At 33.5% G+C, this 24871-nt stretch overlaps 2 protein-coding genes across 4 annotated transcripts; one reads left to right on the plus strand and one right to left on the minus strand.

Moving 5' to 3' along the window:
* The first annotated feature begins 4781 nt into the window (after nucleotides 1-4781).
* Nucleotides 4782-14128, plus strand: LOC142631260 (RHOMBOID-like protein 12, mitochondrial). Of its 3 annotated transcripts, XR_012843558.1 has the most exons (10): nucleotides 4782-5235; nucleotides 7746-7866; nucleotides 8273-8392; nucleotides 9789-9899; nucleotides 10422-10466; nucleotides 12127-12231; nucleotides 12318-12359; nucleotides 12825-12922; nucleotides 13572-13645; nucleotides 13793-14128. XR_012843558.1 is itself a non-coding variant. In XM_075805389.1 (9 exons), the coding sequence occupies exons 1-8, from the start codon at nucleotides 4826-4828 to the stop codon at nucleotides 12912-12914; spliced, it is 1044 nt and encodes a 347-aa protein (XP_075661504.1). In that variant the 5' UTR covers nucleotides 4782-4825; the 3' UTR covers nucleotides 12915-12955; nucleotides 13793-14128. The 3 variants fall into 3 exon arrangements, 2 of the variants coding, with proteins under 2 accessions (XP_075661504.1, XP_075661505.1); XM_075805389.1 differs by lacking the exon at nucleotides 13572-13645 and having other exon boundaries at nucleotides 12825-12955; XM_075805390.1 differs by lacking the exon at nucleotides 13572-13645.
* A 9278-nt stretch (nucleotides 14129-23406) lies between these two features.
* On the minus strand, nucleotides 23407-24612 carry LOC142632765 (uncharacterized). Its single transcript, XM_075807108.1, has 3 exons — nucleotides 24554-24612; nucleotides 23936-24209; nucleotides 23407-23832 (listed from the first exon to the last, which is right to left on the minus strand). The coding sequence occupies exons 1-3, from the start codon at nucleotides 24610-24612 to the stop codon at nucleotides 23407-23409; spliced, it is 759 nt and encodes a 252-aa protein (XP_075663223.1).
* Between the last annotated feature and the right edge of the window lie 259 nt (nucleotides 24613-24871).

The raw sequence follows: 24871 nt of genomic DNA on the forward strand, positions 1-24871 counted from the left end.
GGGTAGAGTGAATGAAAGACCGAAAATGTAAAAGAGAGACTTTGTTGTTACAGATTTTTTGAGGAACTGGGGAAGACACAGACAGAGAAGTGCGGAGAGGAAGAGACGAAAATTGAGAAGTGGGTTGGGAAGACAAAGTAAAGGATTGGAAAGGAATTTATTAGATTGCTTGGAAAACTATATCAGATTGCTTGGAAACCGTAATTTTAGTGGGAAATGAGTTGATTTCTTTCATTATTTATTTAAATTACCTTTAATTTTAAGAAGCCAATGCTGAGACTTGAACTAGATGATGTGACAGTGAGTAGACATTTGATTTTAATGAGTTGAGAATTTTATATTTTTATTTTTGTTGGTTCAAATTTTAGAGTAGATACTTATCTATATAATTTCTTGAAGAGTATTCTTTATTTACTTTTTTTCTCAAAAAAAAAACTCTCTTTAATTACTTTAAAGTATTATATAAAACATTAAACATACCAATGAAATAATCATTATAACTAAATGTTTATCAAAAAAATCATTATAACTTTGTATATTGTATAAAATAGTAAAAAATAGCGGTAAACTCAAAACGGTACATCGGTATTAACCGGTATCTGAAATATATCGTACCGCTGGCCAAACCGGTATAGCCTTTGATACGATATTGACTTCCTTGGTTTGACTTAATTAATAAACCCTTGAATTCGGTTTAGTTAATTAGGTAACCTAAAATGAATTAGACCTCTAGGTGACCAATCACATATAATACAAGATCAATGGTTGGTGGCAACTTCTAAAATAAAAATAAGAAAAAGGGACTCACATACACACACGCACCCCACCCTAGAGACACAAGCACATAAAAGTTATGTTGCCAAGGACCCAATGTGCGATAAACCAAAAAGAAAAGAAAAAAGAAAGAAAAAGAGCCCTAAACAAGCTTTTCCCCCCTTTTTTGGGGCGTCCACATTTAGATTATTGGCCAAAGCGACCAAAGTAACAAGCTCTTGCCTCTTCCAAGTTCCAAAGGTCTGTTCATCTCTCTCTCACACAAACACACGAAATTTCACTCTCACTAAAAAAATTCATCTCTGAACTATGTTGCATTTCTTCTTTGTGACATTTGTTTTCTAGTGGTAGAGTTTGAAGAAAATCACCCAGACCTCTCACACTCATTGAATGTTTTGCAGCCAACAACCCAAGGTGACTCTCTCTCTCTCTCTCTCTCTCTCTCTCTCTCTCTCTCTCTCTTTATATATATATATATATATATATATATATATATATATATATATATATATATATTGTGGTTGATATGCTATTTTGGATGGGTGCCTTGAACTATTTTGATTTGCTCACAATATGTTTGGCCTATTTTTCTGTCAAAAATTGTGTGCAAAGTGAGTGCTAAAATTGAATTTGTATGGGTTTTCATTGGCCTATTTTTCGGTCACATTATTTTGGATCTTCTAACTTTCCTTTTTTATAAAACAAGGTTTCACTGAGAAGCAATTGAGGTGATTGATAAAAAGAAATGAGATTTTAGGGTTGGGAAAGTTGGTGGTGGTTTTGGAGTTGAAGTAAGGTGATAAAGGTGGCTCTAGTTAGAACTTGAACTTGACCCTTTAGGGCCATTGGTGCCAAGCAGTCAAGTAGAGGGGTTGAGGCCCAAGGCAATGATCGATGAGGCTGGAGAATGCAATTCACAACTGCTTAAAGTTAACGACGTTGTCTAGGCTATTTGTGCTAGAACAACAAGCTCTCCTTTTTTTTTAAAAGGAAAAAGTTTGACTTAAAAGTCAAAACTGGTTCAGACTTATCTTCTTCCAACTAGGGATGGTAATGTGCGAGGTGAGGTCAGATCTTGTGTGCCCTACCCTCACCCAGTCTCTTCTTTGGGGTGGGCAAAACTCATGTGTCCTAGTTGTGGGTCATGTTGGATTTGGGACTAGTTGGAGATGTTTTACTAATACTAATGAGATTGCTTTAACATTAATGAGATAAATACGAAGGAAAAAGTTTATCTTCAAACTATTTTAGAGATAAACACTTCAAAATCTTTTTTTAAAAATATTTTTTTTAGATATGAATTTTGAAAATTTAACCGTTGGATTACATGTTCTTATTATATCCTCTATGCTTGCAAATTTTCAAAAAAAAAAAAAATGTGGTTATGTTATCAATCAATTGTTTAAATTTTATGTTTTGTGATCTAAAAATATGCATAAAAAATGAGTTTATTGATCAAATAGTAAATAACATTCGATTTAGATGAAATTTGACGTATATGTTAAAAACATAGAGAATATGCAATCCAATTGTTAGATTTTCAAAATCTACATCAAATAAAAAGATATATGAGAAGTTTGAAGGATTAGTATCCATTCTAATTTGGAGAGTTACCTTGTCTAAATATGAAAATAAAAATGACAACCACGAGAGCACTAAGAGAGAAGTAGACACAAGTATTTTGAATATAACACTTGAATATATATATATATATATATATATATATATATATATATATATATATATAAACATTCTGGACGGGACAGGATAAGACAAGATGGGTGGAGTGAGCAAAACCCATCCTCGATCAAGTGGGGCAGGGGTAAGTCATGCAGGGGCAGGTCATTTTTGTCATCTTAGATTTCAAGCTATTATTCAGTGATTTATAAGACCATCCATGTATATTATTTAATCAAGTCACATAATTTATTTAAAATGTCAAGTGACAAAAACTACATATAGATGACATCTTCAATCGCTACATAGTAGGTTGGAGAATATTGCTCTAAACCAATTTGGAGCTAAACTCTATCCATTTATTTATACATTTTGAAATTATTTTAAAAAATGTAAAAAAGTGAAATAAAAAATACAAAAATTTATTAAGAGAATAAAATGAAAAATTTTACTCCCCCTTTTATTAAGAGAATAGAAAAAAAAATTAATTTACACTCTCTAAAATAGAGTTAATATTTATCTAATATTTTTCCAACTAAAGAGGAAAAGTAGGATATAAAAATATTTAACAAGTGTGAGTGAAAAAAATTTCAAGAGAAAGGAGAAGTTATTTTTGGGCATTTTAATTTTTTTTTTCTATATAGCTTTTATATAAAATTCTTGTTGAATCACTTTTATATCCTTGTTTAATTTTGAGTTTGAATTATATTAGACAAATAGTAGGAGTTTTTATAGAGTTCATAAAATATGTAACTAATGTTTTCTTTTTGTTTTTTGAGAAAACATAACTAACCTTTTCAATTCTCTTAATTATAAATTTATAATAGATACTACCAGTAAATGTATTGAAAATAAATCAAGTTGAAATATTTTTATATAAGCAAAATACAGAAAAGTTTAATATGTGTTTTATATGTTTAATTATAAAAGCTGTGAATTTTCAAAAGTTTTTTTTTTATAAGATAGATGCATTTTCTTAAAAAGATACATACATACGTGTAATGTAAATATAGCATTCATATTTTACTTACTATTTTGTGATGTCATATTTTACTATGATATGTAGTATTGGGGTAAGAATTTTTTTCCTTGCCTAAACTATAGGTTTAATACTCAATATCTCCTTTATATTTCAAAATAGTCTTTTTATTTTTATATTTTTTTATTTTATACAAGATAGAGTTTCTACTCTAGCCTAATCTAAGTGTGTGTGTGTGTGTGTGTGTGTGTGTGTGAAGTTCCTTCCAGGAGACTTAAACTCCGGCTCTTGCCTCCAACACCTTACAAACATTTATATTTGTGGAGTGACCATAGCACTAAAGGTGCACGGTGGTAAAATGGTCTATTTCACTATTCTTTAAAATGTTTTGTTTTAATTTTTGTACTTTTATATTTATGTCAATAAAGTAAAATGTGACATGGCAATTGAAAGACATTTAAATGAAATAATTTTAATAACAAGGAGCTTATGTGCCCATTTACATGATTAAACAAATAGAAAGCATATAATAATAGAAATTTGGGACTCTCTCTCTCTCTCTCTCTCTCTCTCTCTCTCTCTCTCTCTATATATATATATATATATGAAAGTACTACCAAAGACAAGTTTGTTTTTGAAATATTAAAACGAGCTAAATAGTTAATATGTAAGGTGTGTGATGTGTTTAAAATAAATCATTTATTTTATGGACTATACAAAAATAAATAAATTTACTTCATGAGTTTAATCTGAGTTTTTTTTTTTAAAATCAATTTAATCTGAGTTAAAGATACTGAAGGTAACATTGGATCGATAAAATGATATTTTTCTAAATTACAACTAAATAAAATACAAATAAATTTTTTTTAGAAGAAAATACAAATAACTTAAAAATGGCATGTGAGAAATATATAATTTTTCCAACCCAAAAAAAAATTCATTTACTCCTTTCTCAAGTACTTCAACTATCACAAAACTTGTGTTGGTCAAGTTGCTTTAAACTTCTCTGACAGTAGTGCCTCTTTTTGTACTTTTATACATTACTATAATTCTATCGCTTCTGTCCCCCAAAAAGGGGAAAAAAAAAAAAAAAAGTCCGGTTAATGTGTGCTGGAACGTATTAAGCCATTTAATTTTTAAATATTTTATTGAGAATTGAAAAAATTGTCAATACTTTTTCAATTCTTGAAAAAATATTTTTAAAAATAATTAATTATTGTATTAACTTAAGATATACGTTAGCAAAATCCACAAAAAAAAAATTACATACCTTTTTTTAATTAAAAAAAAATCACCATTCTTTTATTTCTTTGCCAAGTCTACAAGGAAAGAACTGTTAAAACAAAAGCAAAAACGCCAAATCAAAAGCAATTTTTCAAACCCAAAGAAAGAAAAATGCAGAGGCTATTGTCTCTCAAACGTGCCTCCTCAAACCTTCCAAAGAAACTCTCAAACACCTCCACTTCCTCTTCACTCCTTCACTCTCATCATCACTCTTACAATTCCAAACCGTTCTCTTCTCTCACCAAACCCCAAAACCAGTCTCTCAGCTCTTTTCTGTCTCACCCACTTCACCACCAGGTCCACTCTCATTCATCATGGCACAGTTTTTCTGGGAAAACAATTCATGGGTTTTTCTCAAATCCTGTGATTGCAAAGCAGTTCTTGTTAAATTCCCCAAATACCCTCTTGAGGGTCTCAACAAGCAAGAGCCTTGTAGATTGCAGAGTCCCATTTCTCAGAGCTCAATTTCAAAGGCAGAGCTTTAGGTTCAACCCAAGTTTTGATTCCCATAGGCGTGGCTGGTAATGTGTTTGTTTTGTGCTATAGTCTAAAGGGTCTGTTTTTTTTATTTATTGCTTTTTAACATTTTAAAGAAATGGAAAAATGAAAAAGACTTGGAATTTTCTTCTAGAATAATTTCATGTGCTAAAAGGCCTAAAAGAGTCTTGGAGTTGCTTCTGCTTTTATGGTTGATTTGACTTGTGAGAGTAAAGTTGTGTACTTGTGTATACGTGTCATATGTTGATTGATGTAAATGGCTGTACAGAATTTCCATATTGGGTGGTACACTCCATTGCTGTTTCTATACGTAAAAAAAGAACCTGTATTTTTTGCCAATTTGAATTTACAAAGTAATATTTGTATTGGATGAATTAATTTCAAATTTAAATAGAGTATTGATTTGCTAAATTGTGAACAATAATACAATAAGTTTAACAATGTACATTGTTTATTGTGTTGTATCTATATTTTCATTGGCCATTATCCTTTGGTTCCTGAGATTAACTAGCGCCATTTATGTTGATATCTTGTCACTAATTTTTGGCAGAGCTTTAGGTTCAACCCAAGTTTTGATTCCCATAGGCGCGGCTGGTAATGTGTTTGTTTTGTGCTATAGTCTAAAGGGTCTGTTTTTTTATTGCTTTTTAACATTTTAAAGAAATGGAAAAATGAAAAAGACTTGTAATTTTCTTCTCAGAATGATTTCATGTGCTAAAAGGCCTAAAAGAGTCTTGGAGTTGCTTCTGCTTTTATGGTTGATTTGACTTGTGAGAGTAAAGTTGTGTACTTGTGTATACGTGTCATATGTTTATTGATGTAAATGGCTGTACAGAATTTCCATATTGGGTGATACACTCCATTGCTGTTTCTATTCCTAAAAAAAGAACCTGTATTTTTTACCAATTTGAATTTACAAAGTAATATATGTATTGGATGACTTAATTTCAAATGTAAATAGAATATTAATTTGCTAAATTGTGAACAACAATACAAAAAGTGTAACAATGTACATTGTTTATTGTGTTGTATCTATATTTTCATTTGCCATTATCCTTTGGTTCCTGAGATTAACTAGCACCGTCTATGTTGATATCTTGTCACTAATTTTTGGTGTGTTAGGGAAAATGTTGTAAAAAACCCACTCACGCTCAACCCCCAGAACTACATTAATAAATGACTGTAAATATCCTAAAAGAGTTGTTAAGAGAACAATGACAGAATATTTTACACACAAATCGTATGAAACAAGAAGCACTGGGCAGCTACATGGAATATTGTGTTAAGAGAACAATTACAGAATCATAGTAAAACTACTCAATCAATATTGTTATGGAGAATACTCCTCTTTCAGTCTTTATCTCAAAATAGTTTTTTGATTGTTTTAATGTTCTTGTTCTTGACATATTGTTCATGCGTTCTTCCGGTGGATGTGTTGTTACTATTTGACATGAAAAGACTGTAGATCATTGAAACTACTCTCAGTCTTTAGGGATTCAATGCTGCAATGTCTTGTTTGTTTCAGTAGCGATGAAATTGTAAGTTGATTAGTTGACATGTTTTCTGGATTTGATCACAAACTGCTTGATTTTGAAAAGAACCCTCTTTCTTCTCAACTTGATCTTGCTCTCCCAGAAGTTTGAAACATTTTGTTATAGAAGTACTTTTCATTGTGTGGGGTGATACTGATACATTACTTAAAAGAGTAACATCGTTCATTTCTTGAACAATTAGCAGTAACTTCCTTGGGAAGCCTAAATACTTTAATGACTAGTACTGTGCTTATTTTTATCATGGTAATGCATAACATGAAATTATTGTGGGTGTGTAACTATTCTTTTTTTTTTTAGAAACTATTTTTTACATTCAGGAAGTCCTTTTTGCATCATGAAGATTACAAGATTTGCTTTGATCAAAGTATCAACTATTGAGTTCAGAACATGAAAATGGGATATATAGTATGGACCTGTTAGGCCCTGTTTGGGAATTGTTTAAAAAGTAGTTTTCTAGCTTTAAATATAAAATACTTCATTTCATTCAAACATGTTCGGTAGCCTATTTCCAGAAAACTGATCTCTGAGAACAAAGATTTCCAAAAGGCCTAACAATGGGAAACATCCAAACCTGAACTCGTTTTTCTGTGAACAAAAGAAGATACAAGAAAACACTTTATGAATAATGCACTTTTAAGTGCACAGTGTCCATGCTTGGAAGGTGAATGGACAAGGGGGGGGGGGGGGGGGGAGCGTTGTTTGTGGTGGGTGAGCTTGGAGGAGAGCATGGATGGCCTACAGTCCAAACTCAAGTGATGGCCTAGCGAGCTCCTGCCCATATACAATTGGCCTATTCAAATTATTTTGGCCATATACAACAGATGGAACAATGATTTTCTATATGACTAGGCCTCTAACCAAAGATATGAGGACTGACTTACTGAGAGACTCATACCTCTGCTCTAATATAACTAGTAACTTAACTGTTTTGTAACTCTTGTATCTCAATAAGTTTATAATTTATCTTCTCCTGTTGGCAGGAGATCATGGTTCCAAGGACTAACGGCTGATGGCATGGTTTATGGCTTGATTATAGCCAATGTTGCTGTTTATATGTTATGGCAGGTTGCAGATGGTAACTTTATGAGGGATAACTTTATGGTGAGTCAGATTTTAAACTATATGCTACTAGATGATGCCTACTTAGATTTTGTTTGCCATACTCTTGCTTGGTGCGGCATTCTGTCTCAGAATTGGTTGGTGCTAGAAACAAATATCAGGGATTTCCTAGTATAGTTCTACTGGCTAAGCACTGTTGACAATTTTAAAAAGCAACAAGCAAGTGCTTAAGGGACATATATGTGTGTGTGTGTGTGTGTGTGTGTGTCTAAGGGATTTCCTAGTATAGTTCTACTGGCTAAGCACTGTAGATAAAGACTTCAGAACAAAGGATCCTGGTGGCATGCTGTTGAAGGACCCTTGAAAATGACCTATCTTTCAATCTAACAATTGTTCAATTTAATTCGATATCTTCCTAAGCTCATGACTTATTGATTTCTCTGAACAGATATCATTGGACAATTTTAAAAGTGGTCGATTGCACACATTGATAACTTCGGCATTCAGTCATAGAGATCTTGAGCATATTGGTTCTAACATGATCGGACTATACTTCTTCGGGATGAGTGTAAGGTTACTTGCCTTAGTATCTTTTGTTTGATTAGCGTTACTTTTTTCTTAATTTCATTTGGTGTTCTTTTAACTAACAGTTTTTAATTTATTAATATAATAGAAACAAAATATACCATTTAGTTGGAGGGTAAAGACCCAGTCACTTTTTGCATATGGCAGCAAGATTCTGAACCTATTTATTTGCAGCTTTGTATTTGGGGATGCATGGTAATCTCACACACTAGTAATAGTTTTTGCTTTAATAAAATGTGAATACCTATATTCGCATCTTATCTTTTTTGGGTAAGTGTGCCAGATTTCTATACTCCATGCATTTGGGTGGCTCTTTAATAGATAATCCAGGATGATGTGACAAGCTTATTGTTACCAAATTTAGTTGTGTGTGTGTGTGTGTGTGTGAGAGAGAGAGAGAGAGAGAGAGAGAGAGAGATCTACTAAAATTTCATTCCTTAGCAAAAGATAGGCATATTTAATAGATAATCCAGGATGATGTGGCAAGCGCTCAGTACCAAATGTAGGTTTTAACCTTATCAATGTCGTTCATGTTTATTAAATATGACACAATCCAGAATATATTCCACAGTGTATTAAAAAAATTTATGGCTTTTGCCTTTCTTTATAAGGAAAAGCTTGTAGTTTATGAAAGAATCTAGTCATCAAATTGATTTAAAATAAAAAAAATATTCTAACCTTTGTCAAAGAGTTTGACGGTTTTGACAGTAGTGTTAGATTTCATTCAGCGTATAATTAGCTTAGCATTTTTTTTCTGATGATCAAAGCAAATTTTATCAGACAATAAAAAACTCGTACAACATAGGAGGTAGACAAAGCCTTGAAGCCTCATATAAGAGTACAAAAATTCAAAAACGAAACACAAATTTTAAATCCAGAAAGGAAATTGAGGGCAATTGGTCATTCAATGAAAATTGAGTTCTTTGTGTTTCTACTAGCATTGAAATAAATTTATGTGCTTGTGGAGGGAGGGGATTTTAAGATTTTAATGAATGACATGCACTACCAACTTTTTGGTTGAATTGCCATGTAAAACCCACTAAACTGATTTGATTTTCTTGGAATGTCTAAGTTTCCCTGCAGGCAATGTAGAAACCTAACCAGATGATTACTACTATATGATTTGTTGATAGTTTATGAGTTTTATCTCACTTTCAAGAGTTTTATTATTCAACGAAAATATCCTTTAAAAAATCACTTTCAAGAATGCTTTCTTTCTTAACATGATAGTTGGAGTTGGTTGGGAGATAGGACACTATTTTAATCATAAAAATGAAATGACCTTTTTCCGCTCATAAAATTTCAATAGCATAACTCCATCAAATAATTCATTTTGCCATACATTTCAATTCTGCTGTGCTAATTTTTCACATTGGCAGATTGGAAGAACTTTCGGACCTGAATTTTTGCTTAAGTTGTATATAGCTGGGGCACTTGGTGGTTCAATTTTTTACTTGATGCACAAAGCATTTTTGGCCTCATCATCCAAGGTACAATGGTAATGTCCAGAATTTTTAATGGGAGAAAGTGATTCAAGAAGTGATGAGGTGCTATAAAATGACCTAAATAAAAATAATTCTCACTGAGCACCACTATATTAAATATTATTATTTAATGTCTAAGCTTTTATTTGATGAATCTTTTGCTCTTATGCAAATATATCTTAACTTAAAAGTAAATTATGCATATGATCTGCACACTGGATTCTTTTCTGGTGTTTCTTTAGGACTATGGGCTGATTTATATTGTGCTGCTTACTTAAATAAATTCAATTGTTTATTTGGAAAAAAGAGAGGGGGGGGGGGGGGGGGGAATAAGAAGAAGAAGAAGAAGGAAAGAAAAAATATTTGTTCTAAGGATACATGGTTGCTCTACCAATGGAAAATGTGTCATTTTTTTTTGGAAATTAAATATTGAGCGTAGAAAAAATTTCTTATTGTGGCATATGGCAATTCTTTGAAAAAATTGCAAATGGTACCATTTTCACTATGTCTTGTGGTGCTCTGCTGCAGGGCCAGCAACTGTGGTACAGGGACCCATCAAGGACACCAGGATTGGTATGCTTTTGGCAACCTTTTTTTTCAACTGCGATCTTTAACTTTTCTAGTCAAAATAGGCCACTAAATGAATGCATATGACTGGGTATAATTAGCCAACTGTATCTGAATGCATTTTGTGAGAAATGACATCTGCTGACGTCTCATCCCTACAAATGGTCCATGTTGTTTTACATAGCTATATTAAACTTTTTGCAGTATTTTCTATAACACTTGAGTTTCCTTTGCTTCTTGTGTATGAAACAATAGATTGATCTTACTTCCATTTAATTTATACATTTTCCTTAAATATTTTGTAGTAGTCTAGTTTTCCCTCTCAATAGTTTTTTTTTTTTTTGCTGAACTCTCAATATTTCTCTCTCAATAGGTTTTTTAGGGAAAAAAAGTCTAATACCTTATTTATATTCAGGACAAAAAAATCACTTCTGTATTACTCCCAAATATAGGAGCTTACCTTTCTTTGAGAACAACTTGTTTCATTAATTTGACTATTTTCTCGTGGGTTTAAGCATAGTTGTCAGTATCATACAATATGCGATACATATCATATCATGTACAAAAATTTCTGTATTGAAAGGGCGTTTCGGAAGTGTTCATGAATCATATGATACATAGGTCATATGAATTGGATCGTATGTATTGGACAATATATGGACATACGGTTTAAATTGGGTTTTTTACTAAAATTTTGGCCTTTGACTTTGGCCCAAATGCCGTTCTACTTGTTTTTAAATAAAATTATAGTGCAACTACTACTTTAACCCAATACAAAAACCTCACTTGAGTTTTTTATTACCCCTTTTTTTCCCTAAAAATTTTAGCCCACACATTTGCCCACTTTAAGGTTTTCTTTTCCTTGGCCCAACTCCCCCGAGATGATATCAATGATGAGATGATTTTTGAAGATGATGAAGACAATAATAACAGTGACTAGAACCATGGAGATGAATTTGATTGTGCAATGATGAATATGATGAGTATTTTTTTTTTTTTTGATTTGTGTATTTACGTAGGATTTTGTTACCGGATGCCAAGAGGGCATTCGTTTAGGAAATACTTTTAGAAACTTTTTATGGAAAAGGAAAGAAGCAACTAGGTTTTTTTTTTTTAGTTTTTTATATTTCCTATAAAAGTGTTATCAAAACATTTATGGCATAAGTGATAAGTAAAGTAGTCATTAGTTGCATATGTTCCAATTTTATATTAAATACATTTTTATATGTATACTTAGAATTTTTCCAAAAATTCTTTATAAAAGGTTAAACAGTGTTTGTGTATCTTATGATACACAACACATAAAAATGAAAAAATGATTCACGATACGTTTCACGTTTTGACAACTATAGGTTCAAGACCCATAGGGTTTGTACCGTTCCCAATCAAAGAGAAAGTTCTACTGTTTTCTTATTGAAATATCAATAATGTGCTGAATTCATTTGTAATTGTATCGGTGAAAAGGATCTCTTTACATGGACCAATAGCTACACTTCATTATGTTGATTGTTTACATGTATTGCCTTGTGAGAAAATGTCTCAGTGGTCTGATTTTCTAGAAAATGCTGAAGGAATGTAGGATAGTTTCTAAATTTCGTGGTGGAGCATTTGTTGAAACTTGAAACATGACATTCATATGACCATTGAGTCTGCTTGTGTTGTTTAGGGGGCAAGTGGGGCAGTGAATGCTATCATGCTGCTTAATATATTCCTCTTTCCAAAAGCTACCCTATACTTCGATTTCATCATACCAGTCCCTGCCTTCTTACTGGTAAGCTCTTTCAGGTTTTTCAATATGATTGTGTGAGGCTTATTCTAAAAATCCTTACAAATGGCTTTTGATTAATTTCCATTTAGGGGATCTTTCTAATTGGAAAAGATGTGTTGAGAATATTAGAGGTATGTTGGATTTCTTCCTTTGGTCTGTTACTTCTTTGCATCTACCATTCTTGACACTACTAAATCTTTAGGAGATTCTTTTGATTGGAAGCAGGTTAAGTGTATAGTCATGATTGTATGGGAGTACTGACAGTAAAATAATCAGCACATTTTCTGAATGACATACAAAGTGACTTAAGTTCAGGATTTATCATCACTCAATGGATATCTCTTTGACAGCACTTGATGTCTTCTATTGTTACTTTCCTATACCCTTTTCTTAATAAATTTTGCTTTCCCCAACTGAGATACCCAATACCTGTCTGGAATCACATTATGACCTGGACCAAATTAGCTGGTTCAGCACCTTTTTCACCTATGTAAGCAATTCATACCTCACTTGATCAAATATCTGACAGCCCCTGTTGCAGCACATCAAACCAACAGTTCTGTCAATTGTTTAATTTCTATTATTTGTTATTGCAGGGAGATAGTCATATCTCAGGATCCGCACATTTGGGGGGTGCTGCAGTTGCTGCCATAGCCTGGGCACGAATTCGAAAAGGACGGTTCTAAATCTTTCGGTGATTCTACTAGACTACAAACTTCTGATTCCAGTATGTGTATTAATTGCCATTCTAGTTGGTTTTCCTCTTTCTTGCGCTGAATTCCTACTCACTGACCAGTCCAAAGTTATATCCATGTCTTCTTTCTTTTGGGTTGAACTCCCAACTCTCAATTGTAATGTGGTAGGTTAGAAATGCTGAAAATGGGACTGCTTCTTAAGCTAGTGAGGTTCAGGATTGGTATTAGGAAATTTTATTCATTTTTTCTTTTTATGGTTCAAAGAATAAAATGTTAAGCGGCTTTACTAGTTTTCAGTTCTTTCTTCTTCTTCTTCTTCTTCTTCTTCTTCTCCCAGCTTTAATTACAAGTGATTGAGTTTTTCTCATTGGACTTAATTATTTGTGGTATGATTCCTTGGTTGGACTGTTTGGGGGTATCACTGTTAGACATTGAGTGCATAGGTTGTGGAAGGTTAGTGGATTCTTTTTTGATGGGTAATAATGAACCTTAACCCTATTTTTTTGGTCATCACAATTGGAGGATATCGTTTTTATTTGAGAAAATTTCACCAAAGTTTTGTAGAAATGATAGTCCTTCCAGACATGATGAACTCCCTATATTGCCCTTGTAACACCCAATTAATCTTTTTTTTTTTGGGTGAATCAGGTTACTCAAGGGCAAAATATGGGATTTCATTAATAAGTCAAGGGCTAATTATGATTGATATCACTTAAACAATGGTATGTTAGTCCACAAAAATAAAATTACTCAAGATCAAAGTAGGGATTCATCTTATTTGTTATGCTTATCACAAAGTTCAGAGAGACTGTCATTTTTGCAAAACTGGTCATCAGATGTTGATATGATTTTTCCCACAAATTATGCAGGTCAAACTTCTGGATCACATGACAAGTTTTTCATCCTTGGGTCACTTGTTATTTGCTGCACCAAAAAGAGATCACATTCTGGTTTTGATATGTTTACTGGTAACTAGTGTGCTTAAATCATCTTGATATCAAGGTTGTTGCTACCTGAACAAATGCTTCCTTCTGTTTAAACTACAGGACCTAAATCAAGAGGGTCTTTGGGAAATCCATGAGTCAGACCAGTTATAATCAAGGCATGCATTTGACAGTGCAGCTTCATAGTTTGGATTCCTGAGATTGTTTTTTTTTTTGGGTAAATAATTCCTGAGATTCATGCAAACTATCTGAGACTTCTTCACCTGGCCCAGCTGCTATTTGTTTCCCTCCCATAATTTCAGTTGGACAGTCTCTAGTCCTAACACATGGTGTTAAAAACCAGACTGGACCAGCCGGTCCGATTGGTTAAACCGGGAACTGGCCACTAGTCTGGTTTGAAAAAACTCCAATAACCGTGTTAAATCGGGAATTGGAGGCAAATCCGGTTTTGCCCCGGTCTGGTTTTTAAAACCATAATAACGCATTTAATGAACATTTGGATTAACTTTTTGCTAATTTGTTGAAAGTAAGCAAAAGCGCAATGGCACCCGAAAATTTTGAGATTTTAAAAAGTTATATAAACAAGTAAGTTGAAAGTTAAAAGTTAATCCAAACGGCCACTTTAAATTTTACTTAATATATAGGATAAATTACTGAAAAATATTATACAAATTATTGAACTCGGGATGTTTCTGTTGGCTTGAATTACAAGATTCTTGGCTTGAATTTTTTAGTTTTGACTAGCAATGAATAAAGATATATATTGATGGTGACTTGGGTTCTATCCTAATCCAAGTGATCAATGAAGTACCAGGCTGAGCAATAGTAACTTTCAAAAAATTCCTGTTGAAGAGTGTAGGGTTGTAAATGAGATGAGTTCAAACTCGATCAAAATATTTTGGTGATGTTGAGTAAGATTTTTGTTAAATTAGTCTTAAGTTCAAGTAGCTTTAATTGTGAGAGGAAAAGAACCAAGGTCCTCAATATTGGTTTATTTTATCTCAGCAGCCAAGTATTTGAATACAAGATTAACTTCTAATCTATCCAATCTCATGGTGAAGTCAAGTATTCAATTATAGTCTTAAACAAGTATGTATCAAAATGGTATGAACTTGAAGATGACGATGATCATTTACTCTTTCCGTTGGTTCAAATAATTTATTCTCAAATGACTCTCTACTTTTTAAAAAAAAATATATCTGAATATAAATTACTCATACAAGGCCAGAATTGGGAAAGAAAGAGGACACTTTCATAGCTTTTTCATGTCTCCCCAAACCTGGCTTCTAATTTTTGAAGTTTAAGACTCTTCTATATTATAGTAAAAAGTTTGGACTTGGTTTTTGTTGAAAATTAGTCTACTAAAACTTTGTTGAAGTATGATTTTTTTTTTTTAACTGGTTAAAGTATGGTTGTACTTGGAAAAAAAAAAGTGATTTTTTTTTTTTTTTTTTTTTTAGTGAAAGACGATAGTGTATATATTTATTCAATATCTCGATTTACAATGAAAAAGATAATAAAGAAGAGGCATTTTTCAAACCAAACAATAACCTCCTTTGCTCACCAATACAAGTGGAAGTTACAGTCATCCTTTAGGCTGTGTCGATTTTAGAGAGATGGGACCATGTGATAATAGAGGGAGATGCAAAAAGCTACTTTGATTCACTCACCAATCCAAGTTTACCATTTGATTGGTCTATTAACATTGTAATTAGTAACATTTTATGTTTTAAGGATAGTTTACATAGCTGTAGTTTTAATTAGGTCAAAAGATATTGTAATTCAACAGCACACGTTGTTGCTAAATTGTCTTTCGCTTCTCTAGAGTCCTTTTGCTTTAATAATCTTAGTCTCCCTAAAGCTCTTGTAGCTATCTGTAAGGCCGACTGTTCCTCATTTTTCTCTTCTAATATAAAGATTGACAGTTTATAAATAAATAAAAACAATAGCCTCCTCATTCCTTTTGAAAGTACTAGCAAAAGCTAAAGACAACTCTACTACATCTAATAAAAAACCTAAAAAAAGATTTTAACAAAACAAAAAAAAAACCTTGACTAAATTATTAAAAGAGCAATATGTCCTCAAGAATCCAAGCAAACTTCCAAGTCATTAGTAGCATTTTATGTTTTAAGGATAGTTTACTTAGCTGTAGTTTTGGTTGGGTCAACAGATTGAATAAAAAAAATTGGGTCAAAAAATATTGCAATTCAACACACACGTTGTTGCTAAATTGTCTTTCGCTTCTCTAGAGTCCTTTTGTTTTAATAATCTTAGTCTCCCTAAAGCTCTTGTAGCTATCTGTAAGGCCGACTGTTCCTCATTTTTCTCTTCTAATATAAAGGTTGACAGTTTATAAATAAATAAAAACAATAGCCTCCTCATTCCTTTTGAAAGTACTAGCAAAAGCTAAAGACAACTCTACTACATCTAATAAAAAACCTAAAAAAAGATTTTAACAAAACAAAAAAAAAAACCTTGACTAAATTATTAAAAGAGCAATATGTCCTCAAGAATTCAAGCAAACTTCCAAGTCATTAGTAGCATTTTATGTTTTAAGGATAGTTTACTTAGCTGTAGTTTTGGTTGGGTCAAAAGATTGAATAAAAAAAATTGGGTCAAAAAATATTGCAATTCAACACGCACGTTGTTGCTAAATTGTCTTTCGCTTCTCTAGAGTCCTTTTGTTTTAATAATCTTAGTCTCCCTAAAGCTCTTATAGCTATCTGTAAGGCCGACTGTTCCTCATTTTTCTCTTCTAATATAAAGATTGACAGTTTATAAATAAATAAAAACAATAGCCTCCTCATTCCTTTTGAAAGTACTAGCAAAAGCTAAAGACAACTCTACTACATCTAATAAAAAACCTAAAAAAAGATTTTAACAAAACAAAAAAAAAAACCTTGACTAAATTATTAAAAGAGCAATATGTCCTCAAGAATCCAAGCAAACTTCCAAGTCATTAGTAGCATTTTATGTTTTAAGGATAGTTTACTTAGCTGTAGTTTTGGTTGGGTCAAAAGATTGAATAAAAAAAATTGGGTCAAAAAATATTGCAATTCAACACGCACGTTGTTGCTAAATTGTCTCTTATTTCTCTAGAGTTGTTTTGCTTTCATAATCTTAGTCTCCCTGAAGCTCTTGTAGTTATCTATAAGGCATGCTGCTCCTCATTTTTCTCTTCTTAAATAAAAATTGACCGTTTATAAATATATAAAAAATAATTTAAAAAAAAACAAAAGTATCTTCATTCTCTTTAAAAGTACTAGCAAAAACTAAGACAACTTTATTACATCTGATAAAAAAACCTAAAAAAAATGATTTTAACAAAAATAAAAAGTAAAAAGTTGACCAAATTATTGAAAGAGCAATATGTCCTCAGAATCCAGGCAAAGTTCCAGAAGGATGTGTTTTGTCTAAATTTACGGGCCCGCGTGTTTGCTAAATGTGCAATTAGCCATATGCTCTTGGGTTGAAGTCGTGATTTTTTCGATGCAGAAAGTGTGTATACGTTTATGTGCAAATGTAGCGTGTATTGATATTTACCCACTTTATAAAAAAGTAAAATTTTATTGTCATTTATGGGTTGAAGTTTAGGACTCTTTTATAATTTTTTGTTGAAAAGTAATTTACTGTAAATTGGTTAATGGATAATTATAACTCAAAAAGTGAAGTTTTAATTGTCATGTATGCTTAAATTTTGAGTAAACTACTTATTTGATTTCTATCATTTAAACCATATTTTAATTTGGTCCATAACTTTTCAATTGTGTCCATTTAGTCTATAACATTTCAATATTATGTTAATCTAGCTTATTTCGTTATCTCTTAGATGGAGATTACTAACGTCACTAACAACCAAACTAAAAAATCAGTTTATTTCCATATCAACATTTTTTTTTTTTTGGCCGTTAGCCACGCAAGCAATTTCCATTCAAGAGATAATTATATTGACTAAATTGACACGACACTAAAATGTTAGATATCAAATTGACACAATTAAAATGTTAGGAATCAAATTGAAATATAGTGTTAAGAATAGAGACCAAATATGTAGTTTGCTTTTTTTTTTTTTTGCCATTTATGAATAGTTTTCTTTTAGGATTTTGAGGAATGTTGAAACATTCACACGTTTGGTTGTAAATCAAATAACAAAATTAGATGCTTAGGGAATATGGATTCACACTTAATCCCTTTTTTTGTAAGAAAGAGGGTTCCCTTTTAAAAATAAGGATATTCACATTCCTATCATGGAAAAATTTACATTTTTATTTTTATTTTTATAAACTGACAGTTTTACTCATTCCATTCTACCTATAACTAATAGAAATAAAAATAAAATAAAGGAATTATAATTATAAATTGAAAATTCAAATAATTTTTTTTTTACATTATACATGCTATTTAGAAAATGTTGTACTATAATTTTATTGTAGGAGGGGAAAAAAAGAGACAATACAAATCAAAGAATATTTTAGGAAAAATAAATAAATCTTAGGTAAATTACAAAGTTGGTCCCTGTATTTAATACTATATTTCAATTTGGTTCATAACCTTTCAATTGAGTCAATTTGGTCCCTAACATTTTCAATGTTGTGTCAATTTAGTCCCTATGGTTATCTCTTAGATAGAAAAAGCTAATGTGTCAAATGGAACAATAAAAAATTATTTTCCATGCCACTTTAACTGAGATCCCACCAACCAAATTTTTTTCTTTTTTGCATCACCTTCATTTTTCATAGCTTAATTACGCCCAACGAAAACCTACAATGGATACTGACTCTATGATTGAACCGGTCATGAAACCGGTTTTTTTATATGCAAGAACCGGCCTTTTAATAGATTTGAGAGAACCATGTGAACCAGGGTTCAACCTAAGACCCCCCCCCCCCCTCTCTTTTGGAGCACTATGGTTGACATCGCGACAACAGGCTAGGTAAGCTCCTTGTGGGCTAATATGAAGTATTATTAAATTTATATAATTTATAGTTTCCAAAAACTTCCATATCATCTCTCTCTCTCAATGCATTAAATATTATTAAATTTGTTTTCATTACTAAATTAACTTGTGATCTTGAATTTCCTATTTATAAATGTATTTTAAAAGTGATTTGTATTTAATAAATAATTTATACTTGACGGATTATTATACAATATTTATTCATGCTTATTTATGCTATATTATTTTCTATAAACCTTATAATGTACTATTTTATTTTAACCTTATAATATCATGAAAATTTATTTGAAAGTTTGGTTCATTTTTTTAGATATTTTAGTCAATTTTGCTAATATTTACAAATTTAATACCTTTTATTTTATTTTAATTAATTACTAAATTAATTATGACATCATCTCAGTTTGACCTTGGTTGAACCTCGGTCGAACATTAAAAACCTTGAACTTCTCCCTTTACCAGTTCTTTGAACGATCTAGGTCTTAAAACCATAGTTGTAAGGTATTATTGAGTGGTTTTCAGCAATCAAAAGGGTTTGGCAGATGTTGCATACTACAAAGCTTGTTCTCATTATCACATACATGACATAGTATTTTGAACAAGTTTTCTAGTGAACAAAGTGCCTTAGGTCCTCTATTAACAATGGCTTTGTTGCCCTGGTATAGCAAACCACCAAATGGAGAATCCAATTCATAAGCAAGTTACAAGAACAAATCTTAGGTCTCAATAATATGAGTATAGAATAGCACTTGTGAGTTTTGATTTATGGTGTAACCGTGTAAGCTGTTCAAGGTCCAATTGAACAAACGATGTTCTGATAGCCTCTTGCCATTCTAAGCAATTTTTTCTCAACCCACACTTTTTTAACATCTCACCCAAAGCAGTTTTTTACTCTTGAACCCATGATTAGTGATTTTGGTTGGTGGAGAGAGAGAGAGACGAGTTTGGTTGCTGGGATCTCATGTGTCATTTTTAATAAGGTTTTTTTTAAAATTGATGTGACGATACATTTGGCGGCTGACACATCAGTTCTTTCCATCCAAGAGATAACAACATGAACTAAATTTACATGACATTGAAAATGTTAGAGACCAAATTAAAAGATTATGGACCAAATTGAAATATGATGTAAAGGATAAAGACCAATTTTGTAATTTATCCATAATTATTATAAGATTTATAAAAATAAATCAAATATAAGCATCTCATATTTTCATAAAGTATAATTCTAATTTGATTAACCATCCATCACATTCTCTAAAATCTAGATTTCTAGAGTAATATAGATTTTCCCAAAGCAAATGCCACAATCAAATGAAATGAGAATGAGTTCCAGTTAGCTCAACTGATAAAGTCTCTGATGGTTGAATAAAATATCTGGAATTCAATCTCTGCCTACACCAAAAATCGATTGGTGTCTTGGTCTGATGATAAAGACCTATCATCAGGAGTGAACACCATAAGTTAAAACTTTCTCAAAAAATAAAAGAAATAAAGAAATAAAGAATGAGCTAAACTAAAAGCCATAGTACATTTCTCATATAATTGCCTATACTCTTTTTTTTTTTTTTTTGGTAAAGAAGGAAATTTCATTAAGAACTAAGCAGCTACAACACGGTCAGGAACAGACCGATCAAAAGCAGCCCCTGCTGCATCTAAACTAAGCAGCAAGGATACATCAGAAGGGGGATCAATAAAACCAACAAAGTCTTGGGAAAGCAAAGCTCCCCTCTTAGCTAATGCATCAACACATTTGTTAGCCTCCCTATAACAATGCTAAATCTTTACCACAGGAATAGCCCTCAGCCCCACTTTACAATCTCCAAGGATAGCGTCCAACCCATTCTGGTTTCTATCTTCTTTATGCAGCAGGTCCACCACGATTTTGGCATCCAATTTTATAATTACTGCTAGACACTTTAAGGCAATACACAATCGAATTCCGTCACAGAGGGCCCACAGCTTCGCAGCAGCACTAGCAGTGGTTCCTATAGCTCTCACAAAACCTCGCACCTAATCCCCATTATCATTGCAGATCAATCCTCCTCCTCTTGCTAAGCCGGGGTTCCCGATGGAGGAACCATCAGTATTCAACTTAACCCAATTTGCAAGAGGGTGAAGCCAGCTAACCTTAATAGTAGTGCGAAGACCATTAGACCTCACATTTGATCCGAGATAAACAAATTCAATGGCTTTAGCCATTACCTCCTTTTTCAGATCAACCCAGGCTCTCTCTTTGCCAAATACAACACTATTTCTATGCAGCCAAAGACTCCAAATGCCAAAGGGAAATACAACCCCCCCAATTAATCCCTAAGCAAGGAGAATTTTTCGTGCTACGGCAATCTAGCCTCAACCAATCCAAAAGTCTAGTCCCATAAAACAGAGAAGAAGGCTTAGGTTGGGGAAAGGAATTCCAAAAGCACTAAGCAAAATGACAATCCCTTAAAACATGGATAATAGTTTCCAGATCACCATTGCAAATTGGGCAAGAAGGAGAGACATCCATACCACGATAAGCTAGGGTGGCTCGGACAAAGATGCTGGTTAGATAGCATTGCCAGATAAAGCACTTTACCTTAGGGATGGTGATAGTCTTCTAGATCCAGTCACCATCAAAAGAAATGGCTTGATCATCCTCCTTTTCCATGCAAGCCAACCTGTAAGCCTCCTTAAGCTCAAAAGCCCCACTTGGGGAAGAAAACCAAGAGAGCCGATCCTTATACAAGACCGAGTAAGATATGGGGGTGGCTTTAATAGCAGCCAATAGATTAGCAAGTAAGACAAAAGAAAGCTTTTGCCACTGCCATCCACTAAAGTTGGCAACTTCTTTTAAGCAAGTACTCTTTTCCCCATGATTGAGAGGGCCTGAAATGAGACTTCGCAGTGGCCCAAGGTCCAGCCATTTGTCATTCCAAAGAGATAGGTGACTGTTTCCGCCAACTACCCATTTAGACCCCTTATTGAACACTAACTCTCCTTTCCTTAACGCAGACCAGATATTAAAGCATAACCGAGGTATGGGATGGGCATTTGTGACTCTTCTAGTCACCCTATATTTATGATTTAGAACTTTTGCCAACAAGGAGTTCGTCTCTGTTTGCATCCGCCAGTTAAGCTTGGCTAAAAGGGCAACATTTTTGGCTTTGGCTGCATGTAACCTAAGACCTCCCTCTCTTTTGGGTTTAGCAATCTTCTTCCAACTAACCAAGTGAAGCTTCTTCTTGTTATCAGTTGATCCCCACAAGACGTCCCGGCTTAATTTGTCCACACTATGGAGCACTTTAGAAGGAAGAGCAACACATTGCATTGCATAATTAGGGACAGTTGTTATAACAGATTGGGTGAGGACCAGCTGCCCCACAAAGGACAGAAGATTTTCTTTCCAACCAACAAGGCGGCTCTGAATTTGCTCGATAATAAACCCAAAGTCTTGTCTCGTGCCTGAGTGTTTTATGGGAAATAAGTATTTTCCAAGAGTTGGAGTGGACCGAAATTCCAGGATCTCACACAAGTTTGCTCTAGTATTCAGGTTGACATTAGGAGAAAAGAACACCCTAGACTTTGCATTGCTCACTTTTTGCCCTGATAAAGAGCAAAACGAATCAAGGACTTCTCTTACAGCCAAGCAATTTTTCCTATCGGCTTTTGCAAAAAGAATTAGATCATTAGCAAAGAACAGATGGGAAAAAGCTAGCCCTCCCCGCGAGGCTTTAATCGGGTCCCAAAGCGTGGCATCATACTTCTCAATGATGAGAGCCCCCAAGACTTCCATACAGAGAATAAATAAATAGGGGGAGAGGGGGTCCCCTTGTCTAATACCCCTTGAAGGAAGAAAAGGCTCGAGAGCACCACCATTGTATAACATCGATATAAATGAGGTTGAAACACAGCTCATAATAAGAGAAATTAGATGATTAGGAAACTTGAATAGAGTTAAGGTATCCTAGATAATGCTCCATTTGAGGCGGTCATAAGCCTTTTTCAAATCAATTTTTATTGCCATGAATCATCTTCTCCCTTTCATCTTAGACATGGTATGAACAAGCTCTTGCACAATAATTGCATTGTCAATCCCTTTTTGATTAGGCACAAACGCCGTTTGATAGGGGGAGACACGATTAGAGAGCATGGGGCGAATCCTAGTCACTATCACCTTCGTGACTAACTTGTACATCGTGTTGCAAATGCTAATTGGGCGGTAATTGCTAAGGGATTCGGGCGCATTGCATTTGGGAATTAGAGTGATGAGAATTTTTTTTAAGTACTCTAACATAAATTGGGAAGTAAAAATCTGTTTCACCTCCGCTTTGACTGATTCCCCGACAAGAAGCCAAAATCGTTGAAAAAATCCCGCATGAAGGCCATCTGATCCTGGAGCTTTGAAGGCTTTAAGGGGCCAGAGAGCACTTGAAATTTCTTCATCAAATATCGGAGCAGCAAGTTTTGCAACTTCATCATCCTGCAAGCATGAGCTCCAGCAAGGAGGGTCCCACAAAGAAAGGAGCGAGCTACTGTGACTAGTCATAAATAACGAAGCAAAGCCCGTCCTAATATAATTAGCGATATCACTCTCATCAATCAGCTAGTTACCCATATTATCTTTTAGGCCATTAATACGATTCCTGCTATGACGCACTAGAGCAGAAGTGTGGTAAAAGCCTGTGTTTCTATCCCCCTCAACCAACCATGTAATGTGCAACTTCATAGCCCAAAACTCTTCCTCTAATTTCGAAACCTCAACAAGCTCTGTGCACAACTCCTGTTCAAGACGACTCAGAAAAATATTGGGGTTATTGGAGAAGGCAATTTGGGCACCCCTAAGTCTGGCGAGAGTGCGCTTTTTTCTACGAAACAAGTTTCCAAACACATCCCGATTCCAAACCTTCGCTTTATCAATGAACCTGGATACAACGTGCGATAAGGAACTAGTATTAGTCCAGGCGTCTTGCACAATATCCGAGAAAGAAGAGTGAGAGAGCCACATAGGCTGGAATCTGAAAGGCCGAGCCTGCTTGTGACCATGAGGTCTATCCAAATGCAACTTGACTGGACAGTGGTCTGAGTGACCTCTCTCTAGGTGTTTAACACTCGCTTCTGGGAAAAGAGCATACCAATCCGCATTGACAAAATACTGGTCTATCCTCTACTGGACAAGCTGAGAGAAAAGGCCTATTGTTTGACCATGTATAGCGCGCACCAGAAAAACGAATATCGATCATCTTGCATATATCAAGGCACTCCAGGAATCTGATGGCTTGGCTGATATTCACTGGTCTGCCTCCAAACTTATCTCCTCCAATTAGCACTTCATTAAAGTTTCCGGCGATAACCCAGGGTAAGTTATGGAGGCGAGCCACAATAGATAAATTGTCCCATAAAAGACGCCTTTTAGCAAGTCTCGGGTTGACATATATTGTAAAGAGAAGCCAAGGACCCTGAGAGTCAAGTGAATTTAAATTCACCAAGACATGCACCTATTGCCTATACTCAACACATACAATTTAACAAGATCTAATAATTTTTGAACGCCTTGATAAGATCTAATAATATTTGAACGTTGTCGTTGAATACACCAAAATTATCCTAACATTTCTGAACACGCTCAAACTAGTTGGGAACTGGCCAATGGGTTATGGCTTGGCTGGCTAGGATGGAGCCATTTTTCATGTGCCACGGGTCAAGTTATGCTGAGTCCAGTGTAATGACCCCATCTAAAGATGAGACCCTACCTTTCACCATTCTCCAAGTGCCACGTTTCAGCACCTTTTGATTCCCCCTCTGAACCCATATATTTCAAACTCTCTCTCCCCCCTTGACACTTAACTCTCTTATTTATTCCTTTTTAAATAATAATATTAATAGCCACATTAAAAAAAAAATTTAATACTAATAAAATAATAATAGCATAATTTTATTAATTAGATAATAACATTATTATAGAAGGAATTGGATAATAAATTAATGAATACTAATTCCCCTCCACCAAAAATATTTTCCTCTTTCCCCACATGAGTAATTAGCAATTTTTATTTTAATTTTTGAGAAGA

This window comes from Castanea sativa, chromosome 4 (genome assembly GCF_040712315.1).
Source record: "Castanea sativa cultivar Marrone di Chiusa Pesio chromosome 4, ASM4071231v1".
Classification (NCBI taxonomy): Eukaryota; Viridiplantae; Streptophyta; class Magnoliopsida; order Fagales; family Fagaceae; genus Castanea; species Castanea sativa.

Coding starts and splice junctions, on each gene's coding strand:
- LOC142632765 (XM_075807108.1), bottom strand. CDS start 24,612: ATGGGTTCAGAGGGGGAATCAAAAGGTGCTGAAACGTGGCACTTGGAG. Junction 24,210..24,553: donor CACTTGGAGAATGGTGAAAG/GTAGGGTCTCAT, acceptor ACTTGCTAAAAG/GCGTCTTTTATGGGACAATT. Junction 23,833..23,935: donor TATTTTGTCAATGCGGATTG/GTATGCTCTTTT, acceptor GGTCACAAGCAG/GCTCGGCCTTTCAGATTCCA.
- LOC142631260 (XM_075805389.1), top strand. CDS start 4,826: ATGCAGAGGCTATTGTCTCTCAAACGTGCCTCCTCAAACCTTCCAAAG. Junction 8,393..9,788: donor TATACTTCTTCGGGATGAGT/GTAAGGTTACTT, acceptor TCACATTGGCAG/ATTGGAAGAACTTTCGGACC. Junction 10,467..12,126: donor CATCAAGGACACCAGGATTG/GTATGCTTTTGG, acceptor TGTGTTGTTTAG/GGGGCAAGTGGGGCAGTGAA.